The sequence below is a fragment of the Lates calcarifer genome, linkage group LG4, assembly GCF_001640805.2.
Source record: "Lates calcarifer isolate ASB-BC8 linkage group LG4, TLL_Latcal_v3, whole genome shotgun sequence".
Lineage (NCBI taxonomy): Eukaryota > Metazoa > Chordata > Actinopteri > Centropomidae > Lates > Lates calcarifer.
In genome coordinates this window covers 1,725,089-1,752,635 of record NC_066836.1, presented here as the reverse complement: position 1 = coordinate 1,752,635, position 27,547 = coordinate 1,725,089, and the positions used below count along the sequence as shown (strand labels likewise).

Here is a 27,547-nt window from a genome sequence, read left to right as displayed (position 1 = left end):
GGTTAGGGTTAGGGTTAGGGTTGCGACTTTTAGCCAGTTTTGCCAAGGGTTAGGGTTAGGGGTTAGGGTTAGGGTTAGGGTTGCGACTTTTAGCCACTTTTAGCTGGAGGTTAGGGTTAGGACTTTTAGCCATACATTAGGGTTAGGGTTGCGGCTTCATCCACTCATAGTCGGAGGTTAGGGTTAGGGTTAGGGTTAGGCTACAAATAGAGAATCATTGGCATTTCTGCATTACAAAATCATTTTCATGATATTCATTTGAAAATAGAGAAACTCAACTCAAAAGTTAAGCAACAACTTTATTGATTCTGTTACAGACAACATTTAACAAACCACAGTAAAGATAATGACAGATATTTGACCACTTGGAGACACATCTTTTTATTCTCTCACCCCACATTTCATGTAGTGATGATCACATATGAGGACATGCTTATTAAAATCTTATACATCTCTAGACATCTTCAAGAACATTTTACTACTCTTGTTGTCCTCTTAGATGATGCAGTCTTCTCCTCCTCCTGCAGAGACAGAACATAGTAATCAATTTTGTGACACTGACCACAGAGGATACAATGACATTTTTTCACATTTTTTGACACCATATTATACAATGACATTTTTTCACATTTTTTGATGCCTTACTATGACATTTTTGGATCATTTTTTACACCCTACTATAATATGACATTTTTGTCACTTTTTTAATGCCATACTATACTATGACATTTTTGTCACTTTTTTGACGCCATACTATACTATGATATTTTTGACACTTTCTTGATGCCTTACTATACTATGACATTTCTGTCACTTTTTTAACGCCATACTATTTTGACCGTTTTGGATGCCATACTATGACATTTTTTGACCGTTTTTGACACCTTACTATACTATGACATTTTTGTCACTTTTTTAATGCCATACTATACTATGACATTTTTGTCACTTTTTTGACGCCATACTATACTATGACATTTTTGTCACTTTTTTAACGCCATACTGTACTATGACATTTTTTGACCGTTATTGACGCCATACTATACTATGACATTTTTGTCACTTTTTTAACGCCATACTATACTATGACATTTTTTGACCGTTTTGGTCGCCATACTATACCATGATATTTTTGACCGTTTAGGACGCCATACTATCCTATGACATTTTTTGACTGTTTTGGACACCATACTATACTATGACATTTTTGTCACTTTTTTAACGCCATACTATACTATGACATTTTTTGACCATTTTTGACGCCATACTATACTTTGACATTTTTGTCACTTTTTTAACGCCATACTATACTATGACATTTTTGTCACTTTTTTAACGCCATACTATACTATGACATTTTTGTCACTTTTTTAACGCCTTATTATACTATGACATTTTTTGACCATTTTGGACGCCATGCTATACTATGACATTTTTGTCATTTTTTAACGCCATACTATTTTGACCGTTTTGGATGCCATACTATACTATGACATTTTTGTCACTTTTTTGACGCCTTACTATACTATGACATTTTTGTCACTTTTTTGATGCCTTACTATACTATGACATTTTTGTCACTTTTTTAACGCCATACTATACTATGACATTTTTTGACCGTTTTTGACGCCATACTATACTATGACATGACATTTTTGTCACTTTTTTGACGCCATACTATACTATGACATTTTTGTCACTTTTTTGACGCCATACTATACTATGACATTTTTGTCACTTTTTTGACGCCATACTATACTATGATATTTTTGACACTTTCTTGATGCCTTACTATACGTTGACATTTTTGTCACTTTTTTAACGCCATACTGTACTATGACATTTTTTGACTGTTTTTGACGCCATACTACACTTTGACATTTTTGTCACTTTTTTGACGCCATACTATACTATGACATTTTTGTCACTTTTTTAACGCCATACTATACTATGACATTTTTTGACCGTTTTTGACGCCATACTATACTATGACATTTTTGTCACTTTTTTAACGCCATACTATACTATGACATTTTTTGACCGTTTTGGTCGCCATACTATACCATGATATTTTTTGACCGTTTAGGACGCCATACTATCCTATGACATTTTTTGACCGTTTTGGACACCATACTATACTATGACATTTTTGTCACTTTTTTAACGCCATACTATACTATGACATTTTTGTCACTTTTTTGACGCCATACTATACTATGACATTTTTGTCACTTTTTTAACGCCTTATTATACTATGACATTTTTTGACCATTTTGGACGCCATGCTATACTATGACATTTTTGTCATTTTTTAACGCCATACTATTTTGACCGTTTTGGATGCCATACTATGACATTTTTTGACCGTTTTTGACACCTTACTATACTATGACATTTTTGTCACTTTTTTGACGCCTTACTATACTATGACATTTTTGTCACTTTTTTGATGCCTTACTATACTATGACATTTTTGTCACTTTTTTAACGCCATACTATACTATGACATTTTTTGACCGTTTTTGACGCCATACTACACTTTGACATTTTTGTCACTTTTTTAACGCCATACTATACTATGACATTTTTGTCACTTTTTTGACGACATACTATACTATGACATTTTTGTCACTTTTTTGACGACATACTATACTATGACATTTTTGTCACTTTTTTAACGCCATACTATACTATGACATTTTTTGACCGTTTTTGACGCCATACTATACTTTGACATTTTTGTCACTTTTTTGACGCCATACTATACTATGACATTTTTGTCACTTTTTTAATGCCATACTATACTTTGACATTTTTGTCACTTTTTTAACGCCATACTGTACTATGACATTTTTTGACCGTTTTTGACGCCATACTACACTTTGACATTTTTGTCACTTTTTTAACGCCATACTATACTATGACATTTTTGTCACTTTTTTGACGACATACTATACTATGACATTTTTGTCACTTTTTTGACGACATACTATACTATGACATTTTTGTCACTTTTTTAACGCCATACTATACTATGACATTTTTTGACCGTTTTTGACGCCATACTATACTATGACATTTTTGTCACTTTTTTAATGCCATACTATACTATGACATTTTTGTCACTTTTTTGACGCCATACTATACTATGATATTTTTGACACTTTCTTGATGCCTTACTATACTATGACATTTTTGTCACTTTTTTAACGCCATACTGTACTATGACATTTTTTGACCGTTTTTGACGCCATACTATACTTTGACATTTTTGTCACTTTTTTAACGCCATACTATACTATGACATTTTTGTCACTTTTTTGATGCCTTACTATACTATGACATTTTTGTCACTTTTTTGATGCCTTACTATACTATGACATTTTTGTCACTTTTTTGACGCCATACTATACTATGACATTTTTGTCACTTTTTTGACGCCTTACTATACTATGACATTTTTGTCACTTTTTTGACGCCATACTATACTATGATATTTTTGACACTTTCTTGATGCCTTACTATACGTTGACATTTTTGTCACTTTTTTAACGCCATACTGTACTATGACATTTTTTGACTGTTTTTGACGCCATACTACACTTTGACATTTTTGTCACTTTTTTAACGCCATACTATACTATGACATTTTTGTCACTTTTTTGACGCCATACTATACTATGACATTTTTGTCACTTTTTTAACGCCATACTATACTATGACATTTTTTGACCGTTTTTGACGCCATACTATACTATGACATTTTTGTCACTTTTTTAACGCCATACTATACTATGACATTTTTTGACCGTTTTGGTCGCCATACTATACCATGATATTTTTTGACCGTTTAGGACGCCATACTATCCTATGACATTTTTTGACCGTTTTGGACACCATACTATACTATGACATTTTTGTCACTTTTTTAACGCCATACTATACTATGACATTTTTTGACCATTTTTGACGCCATACTATACTTTGACATTTTTGTCACTTTTTTAACGCCATACTATGACATTTTTGTCACTTTTTTGACGCCATACTATACTATGACATTTTTGTCACTTTTTTAACGCCTTATTATACTATGACAATTTTTGACCATTTTGGACGCCATGCTATACTATGACATTTTTGTCATTTTTTAACGCCATACTATTTTGACCGTTTTGGATGCCATACTATGACATTTTTTGACCGTTTTTGACACCTTACTATACTATGACATTTTTGTCACTTTTTTGACGCCATACTATACTATGATATTTTTGACACTTTCTTGATGCCTTACTATACTATGACATTTTTGTCACTTTTTTAACGCCATACTGTACTATGACATTTTTTGACCGTTTTTGACGCCATACTATACTTTGACATTTTTGTCACTTTTTTAACGCCATACTATACTATGACATTTTTGTCACTTTTTTGATGCCTTACTATACTATGACATTTTTGTCACTTTTTTGACGCCATACTATACTATGACATTTTTGTCACTTTTTTGACGCCTTACTATACTATGACATTTTTGTCACTTTTTTAACGCCATACTATACTATGACATTTTTGTCACTTTTTTGACGCCATACTATACTATGATATTTTTGACACTTTCTTGATGCCTTACTATACGTTGACATTTTTGTCACTTTTTTAACGCCATACTATGACATTTTTGTCACTTTTTTGACGCCATACTATACTATGACATTTTTGTCACTTTTTTAACGCCTTATTATACTATGACAATTTTTGACCATTTTGGACGCCATGCTATACTATGACATTTTTGTCATTTTTTAACGCCATACTATTTTGACCGTTTTGGATGCCATACTATGACATTTTTTGACCGTTTTTGACACCTTACTATACTATGACATTTTTGTCACTTTTTTGACGCCTTACTATACTATGACATTATTGACAATTTCTTGATGCCTTACTATACTATGACATTTTTGTCACTTTTTTAATGCCATACTATACTATGACATTTTTTGACCGTTTTTGACGCCATACTATACTATGACATTTTTTGACCGTTTTGGACGCCATACTATACTATGACATTTTTTGACCGTTTTGGACACCATACTATACTATGACATTTTTGTCACTTTTTTGACGCCATACTATACTATGACATTTTTGACACTTTTTTGATGCCTTACTATACTATGACATTTTTGACACTTTTTTGAAGCCTTACTATACTATGACATTTTTTGACCGTTTTGGACACCATACTATACTATGACATTTTTGTCACTTTTTTGACGCCTTACTATACTATGACATTTTTGTCACTTTTTTGATGCCTTACTATACTATGACATTTTTGTCACTTTTTTAACGCCATACTATACTATGACATTTTTTGACCGTTTTTGACGCCATACTATACTTTGACATTTTTGTCACTTTTTTAACGCCATACTATACTATGACATTTTTTGACCGTTTTTGACGCCATACTATACTTTGACATTTTTGTCACTTTTTTAACGCCATACTATACTATGACATTTTTTGACCATTTTGGACGCCATACTATGACATTTTTGTCACTTTTTTAACACCATACTATTTTGACCGTTTTGGACGCCATACTATACTATGACATTTTTTGACTGTTTTTGACACCATACTATACTATGACATTTTTGTCACTTTTTTAACGCCATACTATACTATGACATTTTTGTCACTTTTTTAACACCATACTATACTATGACATTTTTTGACCATTTTGGACGCCATACTATGACATTTTTGTCACTTTTTTAACACCATACTATTTTGACCGTTTTGGACGCCATACTATACTATGACATTTTTTGACTGTTTTTGACACCATACTATACTATGACATTTTTGTCACTTTTTCAACGCCATACTATACTATGACATTTTTGTCACTTTTTTAACACCATACTATACTATGACATTTTTTGACCATTTTGGACGCCATACTATGACATTTTTGTCACTTTTTTAACACCATACTATTTTGACCGTTTTGGACGCCATACTATACTATGACATTTTTTGACTGTTTTTGACACCATACTATACTATGACATTTTTGTCACTTTTTCAACGCCATACTATACCATGACTTTTTTGGCCATTTTTGATGCCTACACATCAAACCTAACATTTTTACTTCCAATTTGGATAAGTGCATTCTGCACTGGTTTTATGTTACTGATTACTTTTAGCGTTTCCTCTAAGATTACTTTTATCATCACATATTACTTTTCTTATTACATATTACTTTGAAATTTAGACAAATTTTACTTTTGCAAAGTACAACTAGTAACAGATTACTTTGACAATTACATCTTGTTACATCTCTGATATTGCTAATTACTTTTACATTGCTTTTATTAATAAAAATTACCTATAGATTATTTTTATTTTTATATAGCAGATTACTTCTGTTATTAATTTTTTTGATACACTGAATAATGAATATAAACAATTTAATGTCAGTGCTCTGTGTTGGACAGTTGATGTAAATCTGTTGGTGAATTACCTGGAGGCCTCTGTCCTGGTCTCAAACAACTTCTTCATTGTACGAAGACTCTCTGTGATCGTGGACTACGTCTCTGTGATCATCGACAATATCTCTCTGATCACGGACGATGCTGTCAAATCAGTGAACTCCGTCACTACCGACTTTAGCACGTCTCTGCGAGTCATGGACAATGTCTTGGCGACTGTGGACGGCGTTGTGGGTGAAGTGGTGACACCTGGAGGAAATCAAAGAGAAACATACAAAGGGAAATGATTAATACACTACTACCTATTCCTCATCAACAGTTTAACCATGAAAACACAGATAAATATTCAACATTACAGCTGAACTACAACATTTAAACAGTGGAGGGCTGTTTCAGAAAATCCACAGTTGACTGTCACCTCTTCCTGAAGAACCAACAACAAATATTTGGGAAAAAGTAAAATGATTATTAATTGTGTGTCAATTAACTAATCATTGAAGCAGTCATGTTTGTTACTGTGAACTGTGCGACAATAATAAAAACTATCAGTTAAATAAATGTTTGAATGCAGGATTTTAACTTGTGTTGTTATATTTCAATAAAAAGAGTATTTCTTCCACCACGGACGGTCACATACAGAATCGTTATTTCACATTTTCACCTTTTTCTTATTACCACATATTTAAAATGTCTTTGTTTTGTGTTGTTTTCATATAATGAATAACAACCAAATTTACAAAAGTCTTAACAGGAGCTTATGTGAAAACTTTTAAGTAAATAAGTGTAGAACTAGTTGTTATAAACTGTAAAGATATTTTTAAAATCACCCTCTGACCAAAACCTGGAATTAAAACACTTTTTGCACAGATTTTTATCTACCTCAGTGATTATTACCATCTTCTGTACTGTATTGTTTGGGATAAATAAACTCTACCTTGTCTTATGAAAAACTCACTTCAGTATTTTATTTATAGAATTGACATTGTTTTGTACGGTGTCATCTAGTGTGTCTAGCACATAAACAAGAATTGCTGATTTCTGACATATACCTGTTGGTCTGTAAGGTGATATCGGTGTCTCCATCGAGCTGCAGCAGCTGAACAAATCGACCTGGAAAACACAAGTACAACACTTGAAACACTGATTAACTAATACAAAATAGTAATGCAAACTTTTTACCACTAAAACCCACACCGTATGGGGTAACACAACAGTGAAAACTAAAAACGAAAGCCTTGATAATTACAACTAAAACTTTACTGACCTAAAAGATAAAAGCAATGTAGTAAAAAGAATGGAGTCAGATTTCCAACCCGGAAAATCAGAGCAACCCCACCAACCTCGACACAAGAATCAAAGATGGCTGCTACTCACATCAACAATAGTGAACTGAAGTGTTTACATTATAATCTAATATTAACAACTGCTGTGTTCTTCAGGTGGACTCTGAAAGAGTCTTTCACTTTTCACTCTCAGTTCAGAGACCATGGTTGTGTCAGACATCACACACTCATTCCCTACTCATACACAACGCAATGACACTGAGATGCTAAACTACCGCAATGAAACAAACTTTGAACTACAGAGACGCAGTGAGAACGACCACAAAGAGACAAAGCAGCAGCTGAACATAAATAGATGTAAATTATCACAATGACGTGATAATCAGATAAACAGACTACTAAACAGTTACCCTGCCTCCATAAGGTGCCCACAACTCGTCAGGGACGCTACAGTCACAGAAACACAAACACACTCGTACCCGCACGATATAAACAACTGAAAATGGAAATAAAGTCAAAGTGAAAGTGGAAGTGAACAGAAGGCTAATGCTAACGCTCGCCGCTAACGCAAATGCTAACGCTAGCCGCTAGCTAGTACGCTCATTAGCCTTACCTTCGCGGTGTATTCAGCTTCCAGCTTCACTCGTGTTCAACAAAAAAGCAGCTCCACAGTCTGTTTTAACATCCAGGCTTCTTCAGGGATTCAGTTTTCTCACAGTACTGACAAACCGAGGTAACAGCTCAAACGCTGGTTTAAATCCGTTTTCCGGCTTTGTTTCTCCGCCTCTCTGAGCTCCTCCCACAAGATCATGACCAATGGGGAGACACGTCGCAGCCGATGACGACATACGTCAGCCTGGCAGAAAAACGCTGATTGGGTGGTCCATTCTGGCCCGCCTAGCAGCCGCCTCTGATTGGTCTAAAAATACATCACGGGGAAGGTAGGATACCCAACTTTATGATGTGATTCCGGCACTTGTTTAAATGTATTATGTCCATTTACTGTGCTTCATTAATATTAGTCAGGACATTGTGATAATTCAAACTTTAATGTGGTTAAAACAGTACCAGTACTGAATTTCTACATCATTTGGTTGTTCTGGTTTCCTGCTTTATCTCCAGCAATTTCATGGAAAACAATGCAAAAACTGAACATGAAATAAAGAAAGAATGCTCTCAAACTTGAAGACCATGCTCTTTAATAAAAATAAGAAAGTAACTCCATAAACATCAAAGTAAACATTTGATTTTTAACGTTCTTTCTATAAATTACAACGTCTGTTAGTGGGAACACAATGATCTTCAAACAACGAGTTACTTCCTCAAATCCCAAAGCTGCCTGTGAAAAACAAAATATTCAATATATTCACTTCTGGTTTCCTTCTTCTTCTTCCTCCTCCTCTTCTCCTCCTCCTTCCTCTTCCTCCTCCTCTTCTTTCACCTCCAGTCTCCCGGCCGGTCGCTGCCCTTGGCTCTGACCTGCACTCGGCCTCTGGTTGTGGCTTTGGATCCCACTGAGTGTCGGAGGCTCTCTGCTCTCCTCACTGGAGGCAGGAGGAGGAGGAGGAGGACGTGTCGGGCCGACAGGTGATCCAGCAGGAGGATTTGACTTGTCTTTGTCCTTCAGGTCAGAGCTTTCATCACTGCACAGACAGGATTTTTAACATGAGTCAGTTCTGACAAAACCTGGAAAAAGCTTCTGAGTTTAACATGTTTTATCAGGTTCATTCAGTTCAGTTCAGTTTAATATACAAAATTATATTAATTAAATACATAAACAGAACCTAAAATATCTCCAGTATAAGATGTAAACAAGCTCTAAAATACTAGTTGCTTCAAATAAAATTTCAAAAGTGTTAAAAATGTACATTTCTGTAGAATTACATGAGAAAATTTAGCAAGTTTATTGCAGAAGGAACAAAGTCTGAATCTTCAGCCTGAGTGTTGTGATCATGTTTATTAATCATTAGCCTGAAGGTACGAGAGGAGGAAGCAGATGTGTTTGCTTTTAACTGTTTCTGTTTCTTCGTTAAGGTGTAAAACTAAAAGTTATAGTGCGGCAAACTTTTGTATTTATCACAAACCATAATACAGACTATTAATCCAGCAGGACATCGCTCCCACCACAACACAAAAACTGCTCAGAAACGTGTTGAGAATCACAACAAAGAGTCCAAACTCCCCAGATCCTGATCTGATCCAGCATCTGTGGGACCTGACTGAAGGTGAGGATGTTTTATTCATGTGATTCATTTGTATTTCAGTTTGTTTTTGTTCAGAGTACTTTCACACAGAGCGCGAATATTACACAGCAAAAAAGTGATTTTAATTCAGGAGGAGGTAAACAGTTGTTCCTGGTTTTCAGATTTCATTGTTCCAAAATGAAAACGGGAAAAGGCTCGTGATCTGTTTTCTGTTTTCCCACTCTAAAATAAATATCAGCTGAAGAAGGAGGAGATAAATCTGAGAGGTCAGAGGACGATGAACGAGTTAGGAGAGAAGGAAAAACTAAATCTGATCCATCAGTTTGTCAGAGTTCACTGGGTGTTAATGAGGCCTGACAACACAACAGTAACATTAATTATATTTGTACAATAATTTAAAGTTTACTGATGTTATTCTTCTGTTCTCTCCTCACCTGTTGTGAACTTGCTGTGGAGGAGCTGTGGTCGTCTCCTGTTCACCTCCAGGTTTCTTCTCTTCCTGAGTCTCAGAGTTTCCTCCGGGCAGCTCCTCACTCTCCTCCTCCTCCTCGCTGGACTGAGGGGAAAGCCGTGGTTTGGGGGGTCTGCTGGCCCGGCGACAGGGGGGTCCGGGTCCGCTGCACTGCTGCGACGGCAGACTGTGGTTGAAGCGGGCGGCGGCCATGCACTCGGCCGTCGTTTTGTCGCAGACGCACTGTAGTTTGTCGCACACGGTGACGCCCTGACCTGAACAGGAGACGGAGCTGATCACAGATCTGTTCATGTGGGTGAATAATTTAATCCTGGTTCTTCTGAATCAGTCCTCCTTAGAAAACAAAGACTGGCATTCTTTCAAAATAAGAGTTTTTTTTTTCTGAAAATCTGAGTCCGAGTCAGAGTGAATTTGTACGACAAAGTATATTAAATAACAGAGCAGCAAGACACAGACTTTAAAAAAGGAAAACAAACAACAAAAACAAACATGAAATACCCGTCTTTAACTACTACAAAATATACAAAATAATTTGTTACTGTTAGAGTAATATCTTACTTCATAACTCTGTATGCAAGACTTTCTAATCAAGAATGGAAATGGGACGTGGACTGGTAGCTCCCTGTTTCTATTTACTTTTATTTTTATGCATGTATGTGTTTTCTCTTTTTTAATAATCATGTAGAGAAAACTAATGTATTTCTCAGCTTCTGTTTCTGTTGCAGTTGAACTCACATCGTGGTTTCCCGGCCTCACAGGAGATCTGAGCGTTGAGTTTCCTCTCTGACCTGCAGCCCATCGAGCCGATCTGTTTCAGGCAGCAGTGATGGAAGAAGCAGCACCTGATGCAGAAAGAAAGTTTGAGATTGTGTGGTGAAGTCTTTTCTTCTAGTGACGTTTCCATGTCAGATCAGTCACTGAGTTGTTAAATGAAACTGGCAGCCATTTAAATATTGGCTCGTTATAAATGTATGTGATGAATTTGACTGTTTCTGTTTCGTCTCAGGTTTTATTCGTCACTTCCTCCTCCTGCAGCTGCTGACCGACCTGTCCAGCTGGTCCAGAGGCCGCCCGCCGCCCTCCTGTCCGCAGTAGCAGCCGTACATCTCGTACTCGTGAGGACATCGTCCCGTCAAACAGTGGAGCATCTCGCCGAGCGCCGGCATCTCCCGCCGGGCTCGACCGTCGCTGCCGTACAGGGTGAAGGAGCGGCTGCACTCTGCTCGGAGGAGGACAGAGAGGGAAACACAGGTCAGTTCACTGGCTGCAGCGACATTTTAAAGATGGCAGGTGGAGGAAACGGAGTCATACCTTTGCTGTCGGGCTGTAGCTGTAGGTCGGTCAGTCCGACAGACTCCAGCAGGGACCAGGCGAAGAACGGCACTGCCCTCTTCTGAGCCACATCCCACACTGAAACAGATCAACAACACATTAACGAAAACGTGAGCCAGGGACAGGAGGGCGATGTTACTCACTCTGTAACTTGTAAATCACAAGTTTCAAGTAAATAGTGAACTGTAGCCATGGAGAGCCCAGGCTGACTAATTCAAATGTCTTTGTTTAAGTTAAGTTTAGTGAAAAAAAAAATCACATTTCTGAGGTTTGAACCAGTGGGTTTTTGGCATTTCAGCTCAAAATGGACTTGGTAGATTTATCAATAACTAAAATAGCTGGTTATTAGTTTTCTGTTGATCTACTCACTGACTGTTTCAGCTCTAAACTTATTACTTTTCCAGTATTCAGTGATAAATATTGTGGATTCTAACTTGCCCTGGTCATATGTCATCTCCTCTCTGGTTCTTCCTGTTTCTCAGAGTAAAACACAGAAACAGAAACAGAGACAATTAACCAAGTAAAATCCAACATGACCTGTACTCTGCTGTAAAAAATAAAACCCTCCCCGCTCTGTTTAACCTACAACAAACATGAAATCAGTTGATGTTCTCTGGCTCTTAACGTGCTGGAATACGAGCTCGTTATCCAGTTTACTCCTTTATACTGGGAAAATGAATTGATAGTTGATGTCAGTTATGGGCCAGTGTTTCTTCTGGCTGTCATTAGAGGTAATAGATTACTTCATTTAACTTCTATAACCCTTTTAAATATAATTAACTTTATTGAACTCCTGAGAGAAAACAGCTTAATTTATTCATTTTATTTAACCCAGCAGGTCAATGAAGAACAAAGAGGCCGGATGAGAAGAGGCAGAAGATGAATTCACGAGGAGTTCAGGAGAAAGTAAGACAGAAAAACACATGCTGCTTCTAACCACAGGTTTTTGGACTCTACCATCTTTCTCCTGCGAGCTGTCGACCACTTCTCCTTCCTCACACGGAGGTTTGTCTGTTGTCGTTATTTCCTGCTCCTCCTCCTCAGATTCAGCCTCAGTCGTGGTGAATGTTGTTGTTGTTGATGTTGTTGATGTTGTTGATGTGTTGATCTCTAATCGTGGTTTGATGGAGGTGACTCGTCTTCCTTGTGTTGTCTTGCCGATGGTTCGGATTGAAGATGATGATGATGGAGTTGTTGCAGGTGTTAGAGGCTGTTGACCTGGAACAAGTAAGATTAAAGGTCAGAATACTGGAGCTTTCTGCAGGAATCTGATTTCTATAAAGTCATGTGGATCAGGTTGGTTTTATATAAGTAAACGTGCAGGAGAAAACAGTGACAGCAAAGCAGCTGGATGAAAGGAAAGTTTAACACATGGACTGATACAACCATGTAAATATCTTAATTAGTTTAGGTAATTTAATCGAGATGCTCACAGACAAAGAAAAAAGGTGTCGTCTGATTTCTGAGCGACCCAGCTTTGTGTGCGTTTAAAAAGTGTTAACTATTACATTAAATCAAACTGCACCATTAAGATAAGAACGAGGCTGTAAAGGTGGACTGGTGAGTAGATGGGTTTTCATGTTAACGTCCCCGACAACCTCTGTAGTCTCATTTAGACACTCGTTAGCAACCGCCTTTTTTAAGACACGTAAAAGCTTCAAACATCAGGAGTGGGGGATTTACTGACCCATTTTATGTCCGAGAATAAAACCTGAAAATGTCTTGAGCTTGTGGTAAAACCACAGACCTTATTTCAGACATTTAACCAGAAACACACTGACTCTGGGACGAGGGAACAGGAAGTGCTAACATGCTAACATGCTAATGTATGTGTTGATTTTATGATTGCACCACTCTACAGGGGCAGTCTTGGAACTTTTTGATCGAACCTCGTACATTTAGTGGTATTTCACCATGCAGATAGGTTTGGTTTTACTTAAATACAATGGAGGTGAATGGACTTTAGTTTGTGCTACTGACAACATTTAATTAGAAATTCTGTTGTTAGCAGTTTTCAGTGGGATCTCCATTGTATTGGGGTGTTAGAAGTGAGAAATTCTGTGAGTGTCCTTCCACTGAACTGAGCATTAATGTCTGGACGAATGCAAATGTTCCTGCAGATTACAGTGATTCTGACGCTTTCTGCAACAGATTCAAACTTCCAAGATGCTGTGAACGTTTAATTAATTCACTTCCAGTCACCCGGCGTGTTAATGAAATGCTAATTCATTTTTCAGGGTGAGGAACTGCTGGGCCTCGAGGTGCCTCACCTCGGCTCACGAGACCGAGAGGAGCAGCAGGTGGTGGTGATGGAGTGAAGTCTTCCTCCCAAGAAGTGTCAGGAGTCGTGGATGAGGCGGCGGTGGTTCTGACTGGACTGGTTTCTGAGACTGAGCTTCTCGTTGTAGACCTTGTTGTGATCCAGAAACCTGGTCCAGAGAAAATGTTCTGAGTCAGCGTATTGTTGTGCAGCTCAATTTAAAACTGGACTAAACGTAATTTAAGAGGTAAAATCACAATATAAAAATAAAGAGACTGACACCATATGTCTGTATATTCTTTTGTTCCGCAGGTAAATAAATACTGGTTGGAGAACAAAGGAGCAGCAACACTGAAGCTTAAACCAACACACCAGACAGGACACGTTAAAGTAACTGCACCTTATCTGACCTAGCCTAGCGTAGCATAGCTAAGCTGAGGACTATCAACTTTTTCCAGTGTATGAGCTGCTTTGACTGAATGTTCACAAAGCTTTAACATGTGTAGGACTGGACATGTATCTATCTAACCTCTTTCTTTACTTGGTATCTTCATTTTACTTGAGTTTCAAAATGGCCGCCTTGTCTTATGCCACATGGTTTCAAACAAAGGAACTGCAAGTAAGATAGTGGAGTCAAAAGATGACTGCTAAGGCTAACCACATGGCATGTGGGGAAGGTTAACAAAGAATACTTTTGTTAACTGGCAGCCATTTTTGGTTCCACCGTTTTGTTTGCTGTGTTGAAACCATGTGGCTTAAGACATGGCGGCCATTTTGAAAGTGGTAAAATGAAAGTTCTTGGTTGAGAAAGGGCCGAGTCTGTTGTAAGCAAGACGGTTACTGCATGTACTTTCCAGTTCTATATGTGTAAGACATACTGAAAACCAACTGAACCATAAATCTGAGTGAAGACATTCAGTCAAATCAATGCATACACTGGTAAAAGTTGACAGTCCTGTGCTTTAGCCATGCTATGCTACGCTAGGTAAGGTAGAGCCCAGTTACTTTAACACCTGTTTTCACTTTGGAATTAAATAAATGCTCTTAAATATTTTGCATGTCTATTCAATTTTGCACAAAATATGACAGAGGTATGAATCCAAACTGTGATTAGAAACTATTCATCAACTCAGTTTTACTGTACAGGTGATCTGACCTTCAGTCGTCCTCTGAGGACTTGAGTTCTCCTCTCTGACACTCTGCTCTCCTCTCTCCTCTGAAGCTAAAGGTGTTGCAGGTGTAAATCTGACACCTCCTCCACCTGAAAAGAGCCGAACACAAAGGCCGTCAGAAGTTACATATTAATAAATTCTACTTGATTAAACCCAGCATTAAAGAAAAGAGCTCACATCCTTGATTTCTTTTCTTCCTGCCATTAAAATTGTACATGGTAATTTCTGTGAGGAGTGAGTTTTCTCCCCTGCTCAGACACCTGTCAAAGCCTCAGCAAGTAATTACACACCTTGGCCATCAAGAGGAAAATAAGCACTTACATGTTTTTTACCTGACAGCAATAAAACTTGGCACTTAATCAAATCAGTGTGTGTGTTTGGCTGCTCTTAAAGATTCATACAAGGAGGAACCTGTGTCAATAAAACTCTAAATCAAGTCAGTTTCTAACTCCCTCATATCCCCTCTTTTAGTGAAAGGTCTGATGATAGTCTGTACTTAACGTGGATTAATCCGCCACTGAAAATAGTCCCCAACAAATACTCTATTTGCTCCTGTTTTAGGTCATTACTGGGCCTTTTTTAATGAAACAAACTGAATTCAAAGAGCTTTTTGAACATTTACATCAGGTGTCAAGAGACAGACTAATAAATTGTTTAATGATGGCAAAAAAAATACAGAATAACACCTTTTACAGATTGTGATTCTTAAACTGCGCCACATCACATTGAGTCCTCTGTAACTGACTGACCTGTTGGAAAAGCTGATGTCGCTGAGCTTCCCTTCACCTCACTGGACTCCTCTGTGGTCACAGTTGGTGGTGTTGACCGTGTTGATGCTGTTTTGGCGGTGGTGGTTGAGGACACGGTGTTGAATAAATCAGCAACTAAAGAGGAGGAGGAATAAAACAGTTCTCCTGTCATTTACACAGCTGCAAATGGCAAATAAAACAGGAAGAGGTCAGAAAAACAGAGAGGCCTCTCACTAAAGTAAGATAAAATATTCTGGGTAATGAATAAATAAAAGCCATTCTCTAATACAAACATTTTACTGTTGTGAAAAAGTAAATTATCCTGATTTATCAAGACAACATGAAGAAAATGTTGAGCAGCAGGAAAACAGGATTTTCTCTAAAATGTGGTGAAATATAACTTTTAAAAACTGGAAGAATTAGACACAAAGCCTCACCTCTCACTGTGTTTAAGGTAACTATTAAATATTAAAGCACTATTTGAGACTTTACTTTGTGTAGTTATAAAAGGCTTGTGTGACATCTTATTTATATGTCAGTGTTCAGAGATGTTTCCAGGTCAGAACTTGAGGCTTAAATATCTTTATCTCAAGTTTCAGGTCTACAACTCTGTCAGACTCTGTAAAATCAACACTAAAACAACAACTTACCAAACTCATCCGAGGCTTCCTGCTCCCCTTCATCCTCCTCCTCCTCCTCTTCCTCTTCCTCTTCTTCAGATGACTTAGAAGGCATCATGTTGGATGTTGTTGTTTTCCTGGTCAGATTGTTTTGAGATTTTGCTGAAGTCAGAGATGAAGTTGTGACGATGAGTGAACCTGAGGAGACATCAGATAAATTAAGAATAATTCAGTTAGTGTCATTTCATTATATTTTATAATACATTTTAATTAAAATGTATTGCTATGTTCCCTATACATTTAAATGCAGTAAAAACATTACGTAAAAATAAATAGAATTTTAGAGAGAACCTTTCGGCCAAGAAGCAATAATCAGAGTATTTTAAATTCACAACAAATTTCTTCTTCACCTTCCTCTGATGACTCCTCCACAGTTGTTGGTGTCAGATCGCTGGGAGTTGTAGTCCTCAGAGGAGTTGTAGTCCAAACAGGCGGTGTGAGGTTAGCGTGTGATGTTGTCATGTTGTCTCTGGAGCTCAGTGAGGACAGATCGGTCAGCTCTGATTTTAGAGAATTTAAACAGTATTTAACAAACTTTGTGTTGTGATCTGTGAAATGACATCTTATAAATATGTAAATAAAACCTTTGAAGTCATAAACAGCCTGAGACTAAAATAAAAGTGTGTTGTGTTGTTTTCATGACATCAATATTCAGGTTTTATTTGAGCTTTTTGAGCTACTGTGGTGGGTTTTTACCTAAAATATTCATGTTTACCACATCAGCAGGAGTTCGTTTTGACTTAGATCAAAGTCAGGCAACTCTTCAGAAATACAACTGAAACATTAGAGTCATGTCTAAAAGCTAGAGTTGGAGGGAGCTGGACTTCTTTTAAGTTTCTTGAAGACATTTCACCTCTCATCCTAAAAACTTCCAGTTTTAAAAACAGGACCACCTCCAAGACGTTAAATACATGGGACTCCCCAACCAGTCTCTAGAACTGAGGAACCGTTTCAGATCAGAGATGAAACGTCTTCAAGAAACCTAAAAGAAGTCTGCCTTTGACTCTAGCACTTAAGACGACCATGACCTGGATGACTGAGAACCTACACAGATGTTAGAGTCATGTATTTCAGCCTTGTTATTGGTTATGACACTGAAATTAAAAAATGTCTTTGCTTAAATTTGAAAAAACCTCAACGCTGTTTGAAGTACCTGTAGAATCAGGTGTGAGTGGAAAAAGAGAAGCAAGTCATCTGAAATCTGAATGTTAATTATGCAAACCAAGTTAATTTTTCTTATTTTTCTAATTACTCTTGATTCCTCTTTTTTCTTTATTCCAAACGAACCAGAGAGAAAATGCATCACTTCCCGTGTGCCACTTCAGAGCGACAGATTTAGAGCGTTTAGAAAAGTTTTTATGAATTGGACATCGGGTGAATCACTCTTCAGTTATATGAATCATGTGAGCTCCATCACGTCATTGAAATAAAAAAATTAAATTAAAAAAGCCATCACCAACTGTTCCTTTATATAAAAATCCAGGCGTACATTCCTGTTATCGATCGTGATTGACACAAACAGCATTATATTGGCTCACCCAGGCTGACTGCTGGAGGACTGTGGGTTGTATGATCCTTATTTATCTCTTCCTGCTCGAGCGCTTCCTCTGTCACGGTCTCATTCAGATCTGTAAAAGCGGCGACACATGAGAGAGCGACAGGAAACGTCTGAGCCAAGTGAGTCATCGAGCAGCAGGAGAACGAACAGCGGGGAAATTATTTCTAGTGTTCTGGAAGCTGCAGGACGGTCAGCTCGAGCCAAATGTAATTATGAGCAGATTGGAAAAACACAAAGTTTGGCAGAAAATACTTTGGGACAGGATGACAGGAAGTACGTACAGATGGGACAGAGATGGTGAGTGACGCTTTACCTTTGGACATGAAACTCAGGTGTGGTGTCTCCTCCTCTTCCACCTCCTCTGCACCTCCTTCACGCTCCTCAAACTCCTCTGAAATGACGAGACACATCACTTCAATCCTGCTCTGTAAAAATGTTTTCAAATTAATTATGTCTAATAGTAGTTGAGCTGTTTCACAAACAGGCAGAAATGGTGACCCCTCATGGCGTGGTGGCGCCAGAGGAAACATCAGAAGAAGACCAACAATAATTTTTCAGACGATCATGAACATGTGAACAAACTTTTATGAGAATCCGTCAAATAGTTGTTGAGATATTTCACTCTGGACTGACCTGGAACTACACAGCTAGCATGGCTAAAAATATTCAAGACCATCTGTTGATTGTACTTTACAAACTCTGAAAGTTTCTGCGAAGACAACAGCGCCCTCTACCTGTTCTGTGCTGTAAAGACATCAGCACCTCTCACTCCAAGCCCTGACTGCTGCTGGTGATTTTCTGCCATTTGAATTTTAATTTCATCACTCCTACAAGGTTTAACTAATCCTAATCAAATTTATTTCATGACATATTTGGATGAACCACAAATAGTCTGTGAAGAAAAACTGTAGGCTAAGAAATGATTAAATCAGTGAGTGTTTTTACTTAACGTATATACTATTTATCCTCATACAAAGTCAGTCTAATATTTCCTGGAGTTATTGATTAGATATTGTACTAAAATTAGCATTATTTCTGCTCGTCCCCGTGTTAAACCTGTGACCTCTGAGCCAATTAAAGAGCCTACCAGCGGGCGTCAGCAGGGGGGGTGGGCCCGGAGGTGGGGTGGTGAGGTCAATGTCCATCCCTGCAGTGTCGCTCTGGTTATCCGCTCTGCCGGTCATTAGCAGGTCCATCTCTGCCGAACAGTCACAATAACAACAACAACAACAACTGAGAAACACTTGTTTGTTTAACAGCCTGAGTCAGAGCTCAGAGGTTGGAAGCTGTTTTTCCAGTTTCACATTATAGTTCAACCACATCACTATCTTGTTTATTTAATTTGATTAAACACAGATAATTCAGATTACATCCAGCTGCCTTTATAGTGTCCTGACCTCTGAAGTAAATCAGACACTCAGGAGCTGTTGGAAAGTAGGTTTTCACTTCTTTTTTCAATTTACACACAGACTAATGGACTCTACTTTTCCTTTTCTTACTTGTGTATCTATGACTTTGTGTCTTTTATTGTTTATTTGCATATATGGGACAGTGCATATTAAGCAACACTGACAACAACAACAACAACACATGTAGATACCTGGGTTAGCTCAACATAATCCTAACAAAACTAAAAATAAAAGATGAAATAGAAAGAATTTTCTACGTGATAAAGTTCCAATGAAGATTAGAGATGAGACTCTAACACTACAGCAAATATGAAACACAACAACTTAATCTATAAAAAGGTCTCTGTCCCATCTGTACGTACTTGTTTAAAGGGTTTCTGCTGCTGAACAGAGAAACAAAGTCGTCTCGCAACTGTCCATGACTTTAGTAAAGTGGATTAAAGAGGAGCAGCCGTTAAGACACAAAAAACAGAAAAATCTGTGTTTTAAAATGGTTCAGTTGTTGTTTCAGCACTAAAATATTTTCTTAGGGATACATTAGTACATTGTTAAGTTGTGTTTTGTGCTTGGTTTAAAAAAAAAAGGTAATACTTTGGGAGTTTTATTAACAGTCTCAAATCACAGCTTAAAGAATGACTGTGATTCCACCACATTCATCTGTCCATCTGTTTAACTCCCATAAGTTCTTCTAGAATAACTAAGAGTCCATTTTCTCACACTCCAATTTCAAGGACTTAAGCGTCATGAAACTCCCACAGCAAAACTGAAATTCTACTATTTTCCCCTCTCTCGAGGCGCAGCGATTCGCTGAGTGTGAACAAAGTGAACTCAGCCACAGAGAGGGCTTTTACCTGCCGACAGGAGGGAAGAGTTGGAGAGCTGGAGGCTCACAGAGTCGTTCACTGCCGAGAGAACATCTGGAAAACAGAAGGATGAATTCAGTCTAAATGTACATATACTCTACAGTTTGCTACGTCACCTTTCCAGCTGATATGGAGACCTTATAGAGATTTGGTTCTTCATAAGCAAGATACTGAACAGAGAGAAAATAAACATGTGGTCGTATACTTTGCAACAGCGACTGCAAAGTGCTAGCTAGCATTAGGCTAATTTTAGCCAGTTGCATGTACAATACATAGATTGTAACATGAAAAAATTATGGACATGAGCATCAAAAGCTCAACAAAATAAACTCCTCCAACCTTTATTTTCTCTAAATAACACTTAATATATTTACACTTTTTACCTTGTAGCTGCATTAATTTTTTCTGTGAATCTTGAAAATAAAAGAGGTGAAGTAGTTTTATTATTCTGGTGCAGGAGCTTGTAGCTTCCTTGTGCTCCTTTGCTAATGGTCCGAGCTAACTGCAATGACTTCTATGTGCCCGAGGTGTCGATCCCGAGCTGTAGTACCAAACACTGAGAGGTGTTAGTCCAGTATTCCCTCTCTTTTAGCCCTGTGTTTGGTCTCCATCAGTACTTGACATGAAATCATGAACAAAAGTGTCTTTAAAGTTGATGTCAAGTTCAGTGGTTTCAGTAAAATCTTTATTCCAACAGAAAAACTCTCACTTGAACTGCTTCCAACAGACTTTACACAACTTTCCCTCTGAAGTTGGCTTCTCTTAATAACCTCAGCTTCTTCTGGCTCTCTCTCAGACTCTGAGAGCTCGAGTATAACATCTATATTTGGACCTGACGGATCAAAGAAACTCTGTACCATCCTTGATTTCTTTTTTTTTTCTCTCAGCCGTGCGTGGGCAGGGAGCAGCAGGATTAAACGTCAAGAGGTCATTGTTTTAATTGGCTGAGAGGCGCAGAGGTGTGACTCAGCTGTCTGCGTTTCTACCCAATCAATCGCTTCCTCTGATCCGACATTACTGTCTCGGGGGAAAAAAAAAACTGACGTGGCCGTTTTCGGCAGTGGCGGCCTCAAAGCGATCTGTCTGACTCTGTGCTGACGTCACTCGGACTCACCTGCTCCTCTGAAGGCATCGTTGCCAGTCTCCGCGGTGCCACTGAGCAGATCTGAAACACAGAGTCAGACTAATGAGAGATTCAGGCTTGTCCGGTCAAACAGGGTGGACAGGAAGCAGAGGCAGTGTTAATGATCCTAACTGCAGCCCATGTACGTAAAACAGAAACCACCACATCCTCCTGTCCTCCAGACTCTCTTTAATAGATCTGATTTTGAATGTTAAATGTGCAGAAGCAGCAGTGAAATTCAGGTGAGTCAGTCGTCGGAGCTGCAGCAGCAGTTAGCTGCAGATTTAAACAGGCCGTCAGTCTGTCTGTCTGTCTGTCTCCTGTATCTCCTCTGACGAAGTTACCTGTTTGATTTGTGGAGGAGCAGGACGACTCGGCGACGCCTCTCAGCGAAGAGTCGTACGAGCTCTGACTCATGCAGTCGATGGCGGCCTGGTCACACTCACAAAACCTCTGCTGACACCAATCACCGGCATCTCCGAGACGAAAAAAGACCATTCATTCATATCCAGTACAATCATCTAATATACATAACGTGAATAGAAAGGCACATTTCGATGCAACATTTAGCTTCACAGGGGCTATATCTAAGTTCTTTAGTTGAAAAACTTCCAAAATTAAGTAAAACTATCGACAGAATGTGAAGAAATTACAGTTTGATGTTATGTCAGAGACTGAAGATAGCATGCTAACCAGCTGTCTCTTTTTTTTGTTATCAGTGACATAACAGGACAAACAATGAGAAGGTGAAAACAGTGTACATTAAAAAATAAATAAATGACTGGAACAAGAAATAATGTTCGGCAGCAACAAAAAGAAGTGATAGAAACAGAAGTAGTCAGAGCTGCTGGATACAGCTCTTGGTGAGTAAAGGAATGAAGTTTAATGCTGAACTTGCGATGTTTCCGTCAGCGCTGCAAACTTCAGCAGAAGAGAAGTGAACAAAACAATGCTAATGTTGGCTATGTAGAAAAAACTTACACCTAGCACCTTTAAAGCAAATAACAATTTAGTAAATATGCTAATTTGCTTTCTTTAAGATAAATGAAGCTACAGCCAGCCAGAGTGGGACTGACATTCTCACTTATCAAACTGTTGGTCTTACCACAGCTGGTGTTTGCAGGCGAACAGGTGAAGTTGTTTGGGAGGAGCGGCAGCACCTGCCTGCAGGGGGCAGCGTTCTGGTAACACAGCCGATGAGTCTCACAGCAGCTGCAGCAAAGAGGAGATGAAAGAGACATCGAAAGGGTTGAACTCACACCTGCTGCACGGAGTCAAGCTCCTGCTTCTGTGATGCATTTCCAGTAAATATAGAGATTTATCAGCGTTCCCTGGGACACGCTGGGTTTATGAGGACATCCTACACCGTGCGTTGGCTTACACAAGTGGGACAGACACTAAAAAAAGAGGTGGGCCCAATCCTGATTTTGACAGCACAGGGCATTAAAATAAAGGAGAAAATTGTTACACATCATCTTTATCTATGAATTCCACAAGTCGGCATTCTTTCATTTCAGTGAGGAGTGTTTACGCTGATATCAAAGCAACACCAGATCTATTGTAGATCTATTCTGGCTCTACTAACTAAGCTCACGTCTTTTATAGACCCTGGCAATGAACACCCGCAGCTCTCCAGATATCTTCAAGTTTTCAAACTTTTACTTTTTGAAACTTTGAAGCCTCATCTGTTCCCCTCTCAGGCCTGTCAAGAGAAATACACCAACATTTGTTTGTCTGCGAAAAGGCAAATGTAAGGAAAGAGAGGCAGGACTCCCATCGATTGAAGCAGTGATTCTCTACCTTTTTGTCTGACCAGTCACTTACAACAAACTCCTCTTCATCCAATTGTTTGTTCTTTCTAAAATAATCTAATCTATTCACATCAGAGGGAAATTTGTTCAGCAGAAATTTGATTTTTGTTCTTTACAATTCTCTTTTTTTTACCAACCATGTCTTTTGTCCTGTAGCTCAAAAACTGAGGACTGCTGATTTAGAGGGACGTCAGGTAGAATATGAACTCCATCATGTTGTTAAATGAATAATATATCTCTTGGGGGATTGGAAGCTTTGTTTATCGATACCAATGACTCTCCAATTTTTAGAAACCTCACTCTCCAGTTGGTAATCAAACATCTTTCTGCCCACCTGAGTTTTAAGACTCTCCCAGCCCACTTTGCACATGCCTGCCTCCAGCCTCTGAATTCAATTAAGCCACCACGCTGTATTTTAAATTCAGCAGCTGCTGCAGCTGCATCCTGCTGCGATCTGAGTCTTACTTACACGTCCAGAGGATCCACAGGGTTTCCAGCTGCCATGTATCTGCAGGAGCAGCCGTAATCTTCCATGTCGCGCGGGCAAAGCCCCGTCTCGCAGCGAAGTTTCAGAGCGAAATTCAGCAACGAGGGGAAATTATCGAAGACAGAGTGGAGCCAGGTGAAGCGCAGGCCTAGACAATCTGCACAAAGAGACAAACACAAACAGAGGCTGTAAAAACAAACAAAAAAAAAAACACCTATACAATTTCACTTTTCCTCTAACTCGATTTCCTCCATCTTGCAGGTGGAGAGCAGAGTGATTTAATCATAGATAATCCTGTTGGCAGGCTCCAAACCCAGAGTTCAGAGACGCATGCAGGGCAGAAAATGATTTAGGCCACAGCTCTCCACATGCCAGATGTACCCACAGCGCTGGTTTGGACTACTGGAGTCCCAGAACATCACAGCTGGTGAGTCGGTCGACCTTGATGTCAACAAAAGCAGAAAATGTCACAAAAAGTCAGGCAGCATTAGCAGCTGGAAGACGGTCGGAAGAAAAAGGTGTTGGTCCGAACAATTACAGTCCGACCTGGATGAGACACTGCTGCTGTTTTCCAGCCTGTAGACACAATGACACAGCTGAGGTTTGTCGATTTATTAGATATGTGTTGCTTTATTTGCTTTTTAACAACAAACAGTCTTTACATTTTTAAATCTTTATATACATATATCACTACCAGGCTCCATTGACAAAAACAGGAATTTTACTGAGCAGAACACAGGAGCTGCTGGAAGACTTAGACTTAGACAGACTTTATTGATCCCTTTGGGAATACCACTGCCTCCATCTGTTAGTTATCGTATTGTACTTTTACTTCAGTAAAGTATCTGATTACTTCTTCCGCGACTGAAAGTCACACAAAAACACAATCAAACTACTAAAAAGCACAAATTCCACCTTCATTAATTCTGTATCTGCTTATAGGCAAGTTCCTTCAAACGAGCAGATTAGTGAAGATTAAATCAGTTTGTTACTAACTGATGGTCGGCTGAGATATTCAGCCGTATATGACAGTGAAGACACTGAATCCCCATCAGCACTCTGACCTTTCCGCAGAAGTACAACTGTTCATTTCCTACAGGCTTCGTTCGAGCGTCTCACTGTCATAAAATGCTGCGTTGACTCATCTTTTGAACCCAGCGAACCAACGATCACCGACTGTGATTAGATGAGTCAGTAATGAATACTAAACAAGGCTGTGCCATATTGGTCACAGTTTATGACTTAATGTTTCATCCTTACCAATCATGAAATCTGTGTTTTGGTCACTGGCCTCTGGGTCCGGGCAGAAAATGGAGCTGGCACAAAGAGCTGAAGAGAAAGACAAAGATGAGTAATTGTTATAACAGTGATTTGATTACTGTTCGCAACATTTAACCCATCAAACGAACATCTTTCTGTATCAGAATAATTACACTAAACACATCAGTCTCTGCTTCATGTACTGGAAAAACATTTCTTTCATTTAAAACAAAAAACAAAGAAGAAGTGGATACATGTTTCCAGTTACCAGATTGACTTTAAAACATAACGAACAAAGGATTTCTATAATAATCTAATAATTTATAAATGAATTTGGTCCTTGTGTTGATGGGGACACAGAGGAGAACTCACCGTTTGGGACAGCAGACAGCATGAAAATCCATATCAGAAACATGACGTGTACCTGCGTCCAGACGGAGAGAGATTTTGTTCAATGATGAGTGGAAGTGGATAAACAGATGGTGATTACAGAGGAGGTTAATTTGTCTGGCTGTTAAATACCTAAATAACAATCCACATTTTGCATTGCATGTTGTTGTTATTCTCTGCTCAGCCACAGGAGGCAGCACTCCTAAATCCTACATCTGAGCTTTAAGCTTATTAAATAATATAATGGCACAGAAGGTACAAACGAGCTTCACGCTATCATTACTGCAAAAGCTTAGATCAAACTCTGCCACCTATGTCAGCGCCCTCCCCTCCCAGGGTGATGTGAAAACTTCGCACCAAATCAAAGCAAAGAACATGCTCATCAGACGAGAACCAGAAATGTCACAGGTATTTTTTTTTTCAAGCGTAATAGAGACCTGAATTTACCCTGTCTCCTGTTCAGCTCCATAATTTACCTTCGTCTTTACAGCCCTGATTACTAACACGGCAAACGAGACAGACGACCTTCTCGGTTCGCCTCAAACAGCTCGGCCCACCTGTGGCTCCGCTCGGTTTGGCGAGGCGAAGAAGTGTGTCATTAATGTTCATTCAGGAGCAGGGATGTTATCAGTACTCCAGCAGCACACAGGAGGTCAGCAGCCTCATTAATGCTGTTGTACAGAGGCTTTCTTTTATCTTTAATGTCACCTCAAAGCTAAAGTGGTCAACTCTGCACGTTAATGGATGCAAATGACAGCAAAGAGTCATTTATATGATCTATAAAGGCTCATATTAAAAGAGCAAGAGGCTCATGCTGGAAGGCTCTTGAAATTGACCCTCTAAAGATAAAAGAAAAACTCCCACAATGAGCACGTTGGAAAAGAAATGAGAAGAATCTCTGCATTTTAACAACTTCCCCATCTTATATTCAATCATATATCTGTCTCTAAGAATGTGTGGGTCAGTGTCTGGGCTTTAAAGAAGAGAAGAAATGGAAGAATTTGTAAATATACAAAGATGGCGTCATGATTAGCCTGTAATGCTAAGCTGCTAACTTGCACCATACATGTGCATACTAGCTACATAGTTTACTAGGTTTTGTTACTGCAACTACAACACTTTGAATTTGGTTTGGTCACAGTAGAGTTTTAGTAATAAAAATTTTCAACAAGCTAACACAAGTTCCTTAAGGTTGTAAGTGGCTAACAGGTTAGCAAACATTAGCCTACTTTGTCATTTAGCAGAGACACCAATCTCAAGAGAAAAATCTCAGACTTTTTAGCTGGTAGATGATCCACTTTCTTCACCAGCTGGTAATGAATACAGCTGCTGAAAACACTGAGACTGAACCAGACCAACCAATCACTTTCACATAAAGCCTTTTGATTCGTTAAATTGCTGAAAATGACGTCCACTTTCACTTAAAATCATAAATAGGAGCGACACCACCACAAACTGTTAGCATGAATCAACGAGCTGCAGTGCAACAGTCAACAAAACTTCAAACTGTCAAATAAACAGGTAAGAAGTAAAGAAAGTCTTACCTTAATTGTGTGGCAGCAGCTGCAGAAGTTGTGGTTTCTTCATTGAATAAAGGTTAAACACTGTGTCATCGTAGTGAATCAGACTCAGCTCTGATGCTCATTTACAACCAACTGAGAGGGGAGAAGCCTTTTTAGTGCTTTTGTGGTCCTGTTTCCAAACAGAATAAGCTCCTCTAACTGTGTTTATCAGTCCCACCTTGGGGCACCTTTAGCTCCTTCAGTTCAGGTCTTATTGGCTATCAGGTGACACCTGAGCAGGAGCTTATCGTGGTTTGGTTCCTGTGCAGGTATCTGAGGCTTTAACAGAGGTGGGGTCCTGACAGGGGGGGTCTTTGTCCCGCAGGGGGGGGGGCTGGTTCTGTGACCCGGGGGTCAACCTGGTCTTATCTGATCCTCCCAGGAGTTCAGATCAATGACTGCCAGCAGGGG

General features: G+C 38.7%; 1 protein-coding gene and 1 long non-coding RNA gene across 2 annotated transcripts; both read right to left on the bottom strand.

Annotated features, from left to right (window-relative positions):
• Nucleotides 1-286: 286 nt before the first annotated feature.
• LOC127142345 (uncharacterized) lies at nucleotides 287-8,577 on the bottom strand. Its single transcript, XR_007812926.1, has 4 exons — nucleotides 8,418-8,577; nucleotides 7,571-7,631; nucleotides 6,554-6,770; nucleotides 287-521 (listed from the first exon to the last, which is right to left on the bottom strand). It is a non-coding gene; the product is annotated as an uncharacterized LOC127142345 (long non-coding RNA).
• Nucleotides 8,578-8,997: 420 nt separating this feature from the next.
• On the bottom strand, nucleotides 8,998-27,263 carry oc90 (otoconin 90). Its single transcript, XM_018674930.2, has 22 exons — nucleotides 27,119-27,263; nucleotides 25,557-25,608; nucleotides 25,185-25,253; nucleotides 23,907-24,081; nucleotides 22,732-22,838; nucleotides 21,971-22,102; nucleotides 21,618-21,668; nucleotides 20,492-20,557; nucleotides 19,319-19,429; nucleotides 18,545-18,622; nucleotides 18,212-18,301; nucleotides 17,024-17,173; nucleotides 16,644-16,811; nucleotides 15,994-16,128; nucleotides 15,229-15,333; nucleotides 14,083-14,241; nucleotides 12,770-13,030; nucleotides 11,792-11,890; nucleotides 11,528-11,699; nucleotides 11,216-11,322; nucleotides 10,443-10,734; nucleotides 8,998-9,447 (listed from the first exon to the last, which is right to left on the bottom strand). The coding sequence occupies exons 2-22, from the start codon at nucleotides 25,597-25,599 to the stop codon at nucleotides 9,171-9,173; spliced, it is 2,847 nt and encodes a 948-aa protein (XP_018530446.1). The 5' UTR covers nucleotides 25,600-25,608; nucleotides 27,119-27,263; the 3' UTR covers nucleotides 8,998-9,170.
• Between the last annotated feature and the right edge of the window lie 284 nt (nucleotides 27,264-27,547).

Coding starts and splice junctions, on each gene's coding strand:
- oc90 (XM_018674930.2), bottom strand. CDS start 25,599: ATGTTTCTGATATGGATTTTCATGCTGTCTGCTGTCCCAAACG. Junction 24,082..25,184: donor AAACACAGATTTCATGATTG/GTAAGGATGAAA, acceptor CTCTTTGTGCAG/ATTGTCTAGGCCTGCGCTTC. Junction 11,323..11,527: donor CCTCTGGACCAGCTGGACAG/GTCGGTCAGCAG, acceptor TTTCTGCATCAG/GTGCTGCTTCTTCCATCACT.